The sequence below is a fragment of the Falco naumanni genome, chromosome 9 (genome assembly GCF_017639655.2).
Source record: "Falco naumanni isolate bFalNau1 chromosome 9, bFalNau1.pat, whole genome shotgun sequence".
Classification (NCBI taxonomy): domain Eukaryota; kingdom Metazoa; phylum Chordata; class Aves; order Falconiformes; family Falconidae; genus Falco; species Falco naumanni.
The window spans coordinates 50,449,262-50,461,396 of NC_054062.1; the positions used below are offsets into that span (position 1 = coordinate 50,449,262).

At 38.7% G+C, this 12,135-nt stretch overlaps 2 protein-coding genes across 4 annotated transcripts in view; one reads left to right on the forward strand and one right to left on the reverse strand.

The window, feature by feature from the left end:
* DOCK1 (dedicator of cytokinesis 1) overlaps positions 1 to 12,135 on the forward strand; it is a 319,815-nt gene that overhangs the window by 108,934 nt on the left and 198,746 nt on the right. The window lies entirely within an intron of this gene.
* INSYN2A (inhibitory synaptic factor 2A) overlaps positions 1 to 12,135 on the reverse strand; it is a 51,279-nt gene that overhangs the window by 5,955 nt on the left and 33,189 nt on the right. For both annotated transcript variants that reach the window (XM_040605771.1, XM_040605770.1), the window contains one exon: positions 8,574 to 8,645. In XM_040605771.1, the coding sequence (XP_040461705.1) occupies positions 8,574 to 8,645 (72 nt within the window). The remainder of the gene's footprint in view (positions 1 to 8,573; positions 8,646 to 12,135) is intronic.

Below are 12,135 nucleotides of genomic sequence, written 5' to 3' on the forward strand. Positions count from 1 at the left end.
GAGTATTTTCCCCATCTCCAAGTTGACGAGCAGTAAAAAGACATCCAAAATTGAAGAAGATTAATTTTTAAAGTTTCAGGTATATGCTAGAACTATACCTGCGAATGCTGAATTTGCAGGAGATGGCTGTGTTGGGTATCTTTTTCCTGCAGAAGCTCACTACAAGCCTACTGTTTAATATCCATCCTTGTTAATGAAAGAACAATGCTGTCTTCAACTTGATAACACACTCCTGTTTGCAGTTTAGCTAGCAAAAAGCAGTTGCTTAGATGAGTGCGGCAGTAATTTTGTGGCAAGCTCGGGATATCAGTTGATTGTCAATGCCCCACCACATAAATGCTTTCAGTAATACAGTGAGAGAGTCTCAGCATCAAGTAGATTCTTTTCCAAGCGCTCTCTAAATCTCATTTACAGTGGCATGCAAATCTGCGCAGAATTGGGCATGTTATAGTTGGTTTGTTTCTCAGTATAAATTTTGGGAGTATAAAAAAAAAAAAAAGGCGTTTCAGCTCTGGCATTGGCAGAATTCATTTTTCCTTCTTTCAAAATGTTATTCTTGCAGGGGAGCTCTTGTAAGAGCCACTTGAAACTGATGCAAAAGATAAATTGTTTTAAACCCCCCTGCTGAACAGAGTGACTTTTTCATAATCAATTTCTATTAAAGGTAGACCTCAAGAGAAGAAACATCTTAGTCCCTATGACAAAACCCACGTTGTTATAATTTTCTACTGCATAAAACCATTTGCAGCACAGTTCAGACTGTCTTTTAGCTATTTATATCAAAATGAAATACTTCTGAAGAGTAGAGAGGATGAATGAAAACATTCATGTTACTTCAGCATTTATAACTAAATTTTGCAGAATAATTGATTGTTGTCTATCTAGATCAATTTAGCTTTGTAGGTTTTGTTTAATATCACCACTCCTTTCGGCAAATGATTCATTTTTCTTGAAAACTTAGGTTTTGGCGTATACCTGTTTGTGCTGCAGTAATAAGACAAAAGCCTTCTTATTCTGCTATTTTTCACATTTTCTAAATTAACTGTAGCTGACATTATTTTTTGGTTTTATTGTTACATCAAACGTGAAATAATATTAAATTCAGCAAGTGTTCCATATTTGTATGATTTCTTTATATTTTTGTTCTAGAGCTGCAGATCTTTTCGGTTTTTGCATTCGTGAACTTGATTCTGTCACCTGTCACAGCTCTGACAATTTTGTTTTGCTTAGTGCTATTTTTGTATCCTAAGCATCTATAGGTTTCCTCTCAAAATGACCTTTTCTTGAAATACTCTCTGCCATGTGGCGCTCTCTACTTTCAAACTTCATCTGTTTCTGTCTCTTCTTTAAGCCTCCCCGTGACAACTCTATAAGCTTAATTAATGAGGGTGATATGTTCTTCTAGCATTACCCATGACGGAGAATATAATTATTGGCTTCAGAAACATTTTTCCTTAGATGAAATAATATTTTTCAACAGACTTGACAATTGTGAATAAGGCCTACAAAAACAAGAGACAAATCTAAATGCTGCATAATGCTAGGATCACGATCAGTTGCCTGACAGATCCGATTAGGACGTATTAAAGGTTCACTTACCGACGATGCTGCCATGTTTGGAACGTTGGGCTGGAGTTTCTCCATGTTCAGTCCCTATCACAAATGTATTACTGTGCATGGAACTCCAGTGCAGATAGGCAGGCAGGCTGGTTTTGTGAACAACTATAAGCAGTAAAATTTTGTCTGTGATAAATATGCTGGTTTTCTGTGTTTTCTCCCCAAAACGGCCGTATACTTGCAAGGTTTACGACAGAAGCTTTATGTTTTAGGGCAGCTGTCTGTGTATCAGTGTGTGCATAGATGTCGTTCCCACGAAAATTTCGCCAAATAAAATCAAAGAGGAGACCTTTGAGAATCCTATTTTGATATGCACATTAAAAACAGGCGACAACTTTGTAATTAACATCTCTGAAATTCCTTCACAGTGGGACGGGTATAGTCCAGGTCTGATCAAAAATGTCTTTGTAATTGCAGTTCTAAGTTGAATTAGTTGGTGCTTGACTAAGCCTCAGAGCAGAGCACCCGGAGCCTGCTTTTTCTGCCATCTTATTTTCTGCTAGGGACTGATACCGGTGCAAAAGGAACCCAAAAAGAGATGATTTTTTTTTTTCAATTTTTTTTTTCTTCCTTCCTTTCCCCCTTCCCAGATCCTGGTGGTGTTCATTGCACAGCATGGATGTGCACTAAACTGACTGAGGAACTTAGCTGAAATGTGAATCATGATCTAATTTTGTCCCTAGGAAGTACCATTGACTTGCTACGGAAGTTGGGTTTATAGCAAATAAGGCAAAGTGTTTCAAAAAGGTAGAGAGTAACAGTACTTGAAAACTATTTTTATGCACGTCTGTTAATTTTGGAATCGAAGCCAGCGGGAGCCTCTCGGGGTTCCTCTGTTTCACTGTGGGCTCGGTGTCGCTTGGCTTTTTGTGTTTGTGAAATGGAGTCATTGTGTTTGGAAAACAATGAAGACTCGGATACTGGAATAATGAGTACCCCAGGACAAACCTGGAACAAAACCATTTTCTATACAGAACTTGAATTGTATTCAGGAAAGAAAGAGAAAATACACGGCCTGGCTGCTCGTCAGTGAAGGGCTGTGTGCTTGGTGCCTGAAGCCCTATGGGAGAGGAGGGAAGACCTGCCCGACTTCCCAGCGGAGCACCCATGGTGCGGTAGCGCTATCAGCACGGGGTTCACCGAGCCTCCAGCCGCTCTCGGAGGCCCTGAGGACACCTCAGAGGTGCTCTGGGGTTTGCACGATGCACCTGTGCGTGCATGCATGCTCTCACGAGGGGTTACAACTGTGCGCGCAGGGCCTCCTGTACGATCAGAGGAGTGGTGTAGAGCCGAGGTGGACAACTCGGACACCTCGCTGAAGGCATGCACAGAGGGTAGCCCGCTTGCTCGGGCTGCTGCTTTCTGGCTAATCCCGTCTTCTTAAATCCTGGTGCTGTGGATTAGGGATTGGCGTGGTAGATCTTCTGGTTTGGGCTTCATGGGTTTTTTTAATGATTTTCAGAATACATGTTAATGAGTTTATTTTTTGCATGCTGGCAGTAGAGTGAACTTTTTCTAATTTTGTTGCTGTATAAGGAATTGAAAACAGTTTGAGGAGTCATAACCATTTGGTTTTAAGCATATGGACTGTGGGAGGGTATCTAGCAGCAAGCTTAGAAATATGGATGGGTTTTCTTCTTTTCTAACACAGTCACATGTTATTAACATGAATAATTTTAAGAATGTTAGATGCTAATGACTGGATATGTTGGTTACTTGTAAGATCGCTGAATCAGAATAATTCAGGTTCAGGACCACGTTGCTGAGGGCTTTATCTACTTGTCTCTTGAAACCTCCAAGGATGGAGCCTGCACAGGCTCTGGGGAGCCCGTCCCTCTGCTCTCTGCCTCAAGGAAAGCCTTCCTCCTTCTACTAAACCTGAGTCTTTCTCATTTCAGTCAACACCCCTTCTGTTTACCTTTTTATTACCTAGTTTGTAATGTTAAGGCCCAAATCCTGCAAGCAGCTGTAGAGCAGCTTAACTTTTTGCATTTAAGTAGGCTAAGTGAAGCAGGAATTACAGGGTAGCATAGCGTCTCCTTCTGGGTCATGTTAATTGGATGACATGGCATTAGTACATGTCATGTCATGGAAGAACAGGATCCAGATAAGCACTAATGACTTGAAAATTAGTTTAATACACTTTTAAGCAATCTGTTAAAATTCCTATTTCAACCTGAAAATCACAAATGCCTAGAATCCAAAGCATTGTCAGTGTTAGCAAGGCATTAAGATCCATTTTTACTACTAAGCATCTTACAGTCTAGAGATAACATGAGAAAGAATGTAAATTAATCAATGTGGGTAGCAAATCAAAACATGAAAATTATTGTCCTCATCATTTTGTTACCTGATATACTGATGCTATCGTAGGGATTGATGTCTACTTGTCTTATTTTCACTTTGTATTGCTGTACTTATTAATTTTAATAATTAACACAATATCTGACCTCTACAAGTGAACTACTTCCATGTGGGCTCTGTTCTACCTGGTTAGCTTGTGCCACCGTGATTTAAACCTGTTTGTTTTGCCACTGTTGTATTGAGAGTTACATTGCAGATTCTAATAATATATTTTCTGTTGAATCGCTGGAGTACACTGTAGAATAACTTGAATATCAAAGATGAAATTGAATACTGGAAGCCAGCATAATTCAAAATTTCAAAGAAGTAAAAAGTAGCCAAATTAACGGTCGATACAGCTTTCAGTAATTTCCCCCTCCAAAGAATTACAATAGCGTAGTGTTGATTTGTTTGTTCTCCCTGTGCAGAAATTGGCTACTGATTTGATCTAGTAAAAAATTTATTTCCAGAAGCTAAAGTAGGCTTATAGAAAGCTATTGAATATTTCTGACCTTTTTGACTAAAGGCAGGTCTAGCATGAATTCTTCAAGATGCTCCTTCACAGAAAAAATTCATGATAAAGGCCTAAGAACAATGCCCAAAATACCAAACAGAAGACTCATTTTCTCATATAGATTCCTGTTCAAGAATTAAAAGTCACATGGGATGGTAATTTAAACAGGAGCGGAAAGGGCAGTGCCACTAAAAGATAATTACAGAATAAAACAGGCTGTGAAGATTTTAGTCCACGTGGGTTTGGGGTGTTTTAGAATTGGTACAGTTTCTGCATATCAATGCAATTTCTTCTTAATAGCAAGACTTTGCTAGACCTCAGTATTTAAGTTGACTATGTCCTGACAATATACCCTAATAAAACTTACTTTCTACTTTGAAAGACTTCAATGGTGCATCTACGTTAGGCTGCAAAAGATGGATGTAAATGTTTGTTTGCTTGTCTTTTCTTTGCAAATTGGTCTTTCAGTTTGTAGAAGACGATTTTGAAACTGTTTTGTGACCTTGGATGTTCAATGGAACAGATGAACATTTGACACAGATTAACATTTCATAAAATTGTTGTTTACTGCTACTTCACGTTTTTTGACTACTATTTTAAATACTGTCTAGAAATTACTACAAAGACACAATGCTGAATACTTCCTGACTGTTTTTGCCTGTTGCTATGTAGTTGGGACTTTCTACTTGGGCTTTAAAACCTATAGTGAAGTGCTGCCCAGTATTTTTTTCTGCTGTGTTTGAGCCTAGAGCTCCGTCAGACGCAGCACCACCGATCCTGGCCTTATTGGGATCCTAGTGACTGTAGGCTGGGGAAGCCTTCAGGGGAATGACTCAGGCCTTTCCCCCTCTAAAGGTGGTGGCTACATGGGAATGTACTTTGGAGCGGAAGCAGTGAATCCATGTGGGATGCCATTAACGCGGTTCCTCTCCTGCAGTGGAAGGAGGAGTCAGTGACTCCTGTGTCTGGAGTTTGTGACAAATTCTTGAACATATTTCTCATCACAGAAATAATTAGAATTTTGAGGGAAATGAGGAATCAAATTTTGGTATGCTTTTCCTATTGACTTCTAAAGCAGTGTAAGTTTTTAAGACCTTATCTTTATAATACTGTTTAACGTTCGTTCAGTTTTCTAGATATTAAAAAAAAGTAACCTAGTTTTCCTTTTTTCTTTTAATACTAAGTAGTATGTATTATTTTCAATATAAAGCCAAAATAATATAAAAATATACTTGGAATCTTAGCAAAAATGTAGATTTCATATGCAAAATAATTATTCTCAAAACCTATTCCTAGAATCTTTACTGACAGCATCCACATTTTTGATACTAAATGGCAGCTAAACCCCTTCAAAGTACAACAGTATTCTTTGGGGTTTGTTTTTGTCACCTTGTACACTGTAGCTGTTGTGCTACAGTGTATTAACACTCTAAAAAGTTATCTTGAGGGGGGAAGAATTTAATTACATTGTTTCTGCATTCTGGCTTCTCATCTGCGCTATACTTGACATTACAGGATGCAGTTGGGTAGTCAACAGGGCAACTTCATCATTCCTCTAAGATGCTGCTTTACTGCAGTTTAAAGGTTTGAAACAACTCTGTATATTGTTACTGTGTTCAAGACTGAATTGTATTTTTTAAAAAATATGGAAAATTTTAGGTTTTCTCTTTCAATTATTGATCTGTTCTATAAGTGCATTGCTTATTATTTTTCTTGAATCTCCCCTATTTACTACTTGGGTGAAAGAGCTCAAGACTGAGGAGGTTCCAGAACAGCAGCCAGTGGAACATGTAGTAGGTCAGAGAGGATGATTCCTGGTCTGACACGGACATTTAATGACAGCTTGCAAGGTTCAGTGTTCAGAGCATCCTGGATGGTTTAACCTGAGTGTCAATTTCCATTCCTTAAAAGTTATATCCTTAAGAAAAATCATGTAACTCTATGTGGCATTGCCATGCAAACCCTTTGCAAAAATGCGGTGTGTATCATTGCATCTTGATTTAACACTAGTTTTAGCATCCTTACTAATGAAATGCTGCACTTCTTTCAGAGGCTTCAATACCATGGTGTTTGGCTTGTGGAGGAGCAGAAGCTCCTACAAGGCAGTCTGTCTCAGTGGTAGTTTTATCAGTGAATTTCTCTTTTATCCCTTCTGGCTACTTATCTCGTCTTAGGAATTCAGTCTTCTCATAGTTCTGCTGTTTTGCACCATCTTCTGGTTTTAGACTTCTTGCCTGCAGCATATATTCTCCTAATCTGTCAAAATGTTGAGCTGAGTTTTGCTGAAACTTCCCCTGGAAACATTGCTTGAGGCGAATGCCCGGCATCGACAGCTTCTGTCCGAACAGCCATCTGTTCTGGGGGGACCTGCCTGCTCTGCTGTCGGGGGACAAACGCTTGAAATATGTGTTTCTGGAGTCATTCCATTTGCAGTGAGTGAAGAGGTAAAAACTGGAAAGTTCCTGAACTTTAAATCTGTTGACTAGAAATCGAGATCTTCGAAATTTCCAAATGGATTTTTTTAGCTAATGAAACAAACCCAGTTTCTCTGATAGAAATGAGCTCTGTTGTACTTTCCCAGGCTGCTCTGAGCAAGCAGTTGCACGGGGGTGAGCTCAGAAAAAGGGAGACCCGGTAAGCATTAGTTATTTATAGGCTTCTAAATATTGGACGAATGAATAAATTAATTGGTTCCTTCCCCTGCACAGAACAGCATCGTTCCCTCTTCTAGTTAGCTGGAAAATAGAAAAGATGGGAGTTGAAGTTTTCCATCCTTTTTTCCTTTGCTTCTAGGCAGCTAGGAGACAGTGTATAAATAGCTCCAGGACTTCTGCCTGAATCAGAGCCTGAGTAGAGAATTAAGGGGTGAAGGGGGAAATCCTATGCTTTTCAGCCCTAGCCAACATTTGTACCTTCATTTTACTTTGTACCTCGCTGTAATTAATAGCCAACTTTATACATATTCGTCTGTACTATACTGCCTGGTTTTCTGAAATCCTTTATACTGAGATGCATTTGTTTTCATCTTTACCTACAACACATGAAAATACTCAGTTGTTTTTTTGAGACTCTAATGGAGGAGGACAATTAACTTGTCAGTAAGAAACACATCATCAGATTCATGATGGCTTTGTGTCATGCCCACTGCCTATCTGTTATTCCTTCACTGTAATATTGTACATGCCAAAATGGGTCTCTTGGCTGATAAAATTTTAGAGGAATTTTTTCTCTGTTTTATTTTTATATATAATATATATATATATAAAATAAATGTTTCTAATTAAAAAAAAATAGAGGAAGGGGAAACTCTACTTCATAGGAAAAAGCAGCAGCATTCCTTCACCTTTTGCACCTGATCTGTTTCTAGAGAGAAAACTGCAGGTATTTCCTTCTGGAGAAGAGATTATAGCCAGTACAATCTTTAATAGAACCTTCAAGCTGTTTGTGATTTTTCTTGTAATCTGTTTGACAGTAGTGAGCAAACTTGTATTCACCTTACAGAACCGTACACCACAGCACATCTGCTGATGGACCTCTGCATGCATGGCAAGTCTTGTGTGTCGCATGAAGACTGCAAATGTCTGATTTAAAGAAGTTAGTGGTGCTGTTCATGTGGGGCAGGACAAATTTGCCATGCATGTCTTAAAACTTCTTCACTAATGCAAAAAAAAACCCACATAAAACCCTGGGTGGCAATGTCATTTTACTGATAAAACTGCCTAGATCAAATCTGTATCTGGTTCTCTTTGCTATACAGTCTCTCTCAGAATTACTTCCCAAGTCCATTTGTTACTTCTATGAAAGTAAATTTGAAGTATGTTGACTTGTTGGACAGAAAATGCTACATATCTCTAGCACTGTGAAAATGAGGCTCAAGCCTTGTAACACTTCACGTGCCAGAGCTACAGCAGCAGCATTGACCACTATCATCTCCTTGTCGTCTCAAACAGGTGCCTGCTGAATTTTATTAATTCAGTGAAGTTAAATTTATGTTCTGTTTTTTAAACTGAAAATCAAGGCTAACAGTTGATCCTGCATTAACGAATAAATCATTACTTTCACTCCAGAAAAAGTGGGAATATTAGCATTTTTAACCTACCTATAGATAATACATGCACTGTTCCTGCATGTGTCGCAATTAGCCGTGTCTTGACCAGTCCGATATGAAAGCCTACAAAGACAAGAACACAAGGTCATTAAAAAGCAATTTGTTTTAACATGTTTTTGCCTTCTACGAGTCTTTTCATAGAAATTGGAATGTAAGGATTTTTTTTTTTAACTTTCATATTGACTACAAAAATCTAGCCACTAGGAAAACAGGATCAAAAATAGCACATTCAGCTTCACTGAACAATAGGAAGATGAAGTTTTTAGCAAATGAGTCTTTAATGACTTCAAGGAGAAAATAAAAATTTATTTCCATTATACTTTTGTAAATTGAAAGGGAAAACAACAAGGAAACCAAGTTATGTGAACCTCTTTTTGCATAAAGCTGCTGTGTACCGAAGTGGTGAACCGTCACTGAACAGACACGTTTACAGCTTCCGCGGAGGTGACAGTGCTGGTTTGCTTTTTGGTTTTTTTTCATGCTTTCTCAAATACGTGAGGCTTTTCCTAGTTTTCAGTAGATGTATACAACATAATACTGAAAAGCAGCATCTATTTAGAAAGCTTGTGCCTCGGTGATGAGGGATGAGGACCTGTTGTAGGGATATTTATGTCTTAAAAGGAAGAAAATGCCATTTAAATAACATTGCCTGTACTCACCTAGCCTACAGCTATTCTTCATCACATTTTTGTTTGAAGTCTGTAACACCAGTGTCTCTTAATATACTTATATATTGTATCTGACAATTTGACAATTGTCTCCGGTCAATTTGAATTAAAAAGTTGGGTTTTTTTCAGGTATGCAAGTACTTTTTTGTACATAGAAATTTCATTAACATGCATACATTAAATTAAAGGACACAATTGCCTACCTATCAATATGGATGTTTTTGCATGCAAATGAGTTTAAAATGAAAATTCCTAGGTCAGTATTTATAAATTAGTAGTTACTTTTCTTTGTAAAATCACAAACTTAGAATCTTGTACAGCCATTTTCAGTTTGTGCTAAACACAGGCTAGTATCTGCAAAGTTTCTCCTTACCTGTTTTTAAAAGAAATGGGGAAATACCTCATCTGTGGGACTTGGAAGATGCAGAAAACAGATGGGGCCAGGATTACTTTGGGGGATCTTCTTCAGTCAGGTCCCTGCAGCCTGGGACCTTCTTTACCCAAACAGATCAACCAGCTGACCTCAAATAATTGTGTTGGCTCTGCTTAACAAGGGCACCTCCGCACCTTCCCTGCCCTCGCTGCAGGGACAGAGCATCTTCTCTGCTTCCCTGACAACGTAACAAAAATGAAAAATCCAAAATTTCAAAGAAGTTGACTTAATTTTTATGTGACAAAATATCAAACCTATGTAACATGAAGTATTACTGGGAAATTATACACAACATTTAATATGGCTGTCCCTAAGATGGAATATCAGCATTTCTTCAATGCTGCAGGTTATTTATAAGATAAATAAAGAGAAGGATCATCTGGTCCTGTGTCACTTTACTATTTTAAAGGTTTGAATACTGGCTTAGAAGTTTGTTACAACACTTAAAAATACCTATTTTACGTAAACTTATAGCTTTGAGAAAGAAATTTACTGGTGTGAACTTGAAGGCAGAGAGTGAATCTGAAGTCTGTCAGACCAAGCTTGTCTTCACAGGTGACATTTCTGCTTCCACTCTGATTACTTTGATTATCAATCGTTCAGGGCAGTGTGATGGCAGAGTGCTCCAGGCCTGTGAATACAGCTCCTTGGCACAGCAGTAGCTCAGACAGGAGTTCAGAATAGGGGGAATCTACTTCTTTATAATAAAAAGACTTTTTCCCCTTCTGAAAGCAAAATGCAAGGTAGAGTTCCTGCTGTTCTAAGCGTTTGTTATTTGAACAGAGCTTGAGACACTATGGATCTGCAACGTGGTATCAAATAGTAAGTCAGTGGCCTCAAAAATACCTTTTATTCAGAGGAAGACACTCAAATTACCTAGATTGTGAAATGTTAACAAAGTGACAAAGCCAGATGTGCAAAAACTTCTACAAAGCAAAGCTTCTATATTATGTATGGGGGGGTACGGGGACGGGACACCAGTACTCCTTATATTTGATTACAGTTGCTTATGTGCTCTAAGAAGGATGAAGTAGTACCTGGTTTTCATTTTGCCTTTTAAAATCTTCCAGAAGTTGACATTCAAATTGTCAACACACTATTAAACCTGGTCTTGTAAAGTGTTTTTTTCCAAGCTATTGATCAAATACTAAAAACTCTTTCTGAAGACACAACATTTAAAGTTTACAGGTCGCTTGCTGAAGGCCTTTATTTACCGAGGACATAAAAGCTAGTTAATGACGGCCTTCGGAGCACAGCACAATTGTCTGGGCGCCTCTGTACAGGTAAAGGTAGAAACACTGTGTTGGGTGCCAAGTTGCTGTTTGTTTGGTTTTGTTTTTTTTTTTTTAAATTATTATTATTTTCCAGTTGGGACATTTTCATTCATCTTTGTATGCCTGCAAATTACCATTCAAATTAGTTAATTATCTGGCTCATGGATTAACAACCTCCTCCTCTCTGCCAGTCCCTCCTGTTTCTGCACAGTGCTGCAGGGTTTATGCTGTTCACGTTTGGCCTGCCTCTCTGCTCTGCTGTTTAATAAATAATATAAGGGTTTTTTATTAAGTTTTTCAAAGTCCAGTGTTTACAAAAAGCGTATTGTAGCATACAGGTAACTCATCCTGCTAATACCTGTCCCCTCTTATCCTGGATTCTTCTAAGATGAGCTCTGTGATGAAGAGTGACAGTGACATCTTCTTTGTAGAGTTCCTTAGAAAAACACTTGGTTGTATTTTAGGGACGTGCCTCGTGCTCTGAAGGATTTGCTGTAAACGAGAGAGGCTTCTGGTGCTGGTTGTAAGAGCAAGGTGGCCAGGTCATCTATTCACAGTGAATCTTGGCAAATCCTTATTCCCCGCCCCCCCCCAGTCAGGGCGTTTGAGAACCGACCATGGTTTTCACTGTGGGACTGGGAAGAGGTGAGAAATTTTTTGTTTGAAAGAAAAAGGGAAGATGAGGTGTATTCCTGTGTGTGCTGAAAACTGAGTGGGGGAGAGGAGGGATAAATCAGAGCCCCCCAGACAAATCTGCAGTGGTGGTGTATCCCAGTCAGAGCCCACTCAATCTGGCACAGAACTTAGAAGCACTGCACCAAGAACTCATACGGGATTAAACGCTCCAATAAATACCCTGCCGTATTAAAAAAAAAAAAACAAACATACAGGTATGCCTCTGAAGCCTTACCTTCCCTGTATGCCTGTATGCTCACACCCGTAAAAGACAAGCATGTATATGGTCGCTATTTTAGTTACTATGATGGGTTACCAACCAGTTTCCACCAGCACCGTTCACATCTTAACAAAATAATATTTTAGTTGTGATAAACTCACCGAATGCTGGTCACCTGGTTGGTGAATTAGCAAAAGCCATACTCTGTTTGGTCTTAATGTGGATGTGTACCAGTTTGGTCATGAGCTGTAGTCCTGCTTCCATAATTTGCTATGTTTTCGAC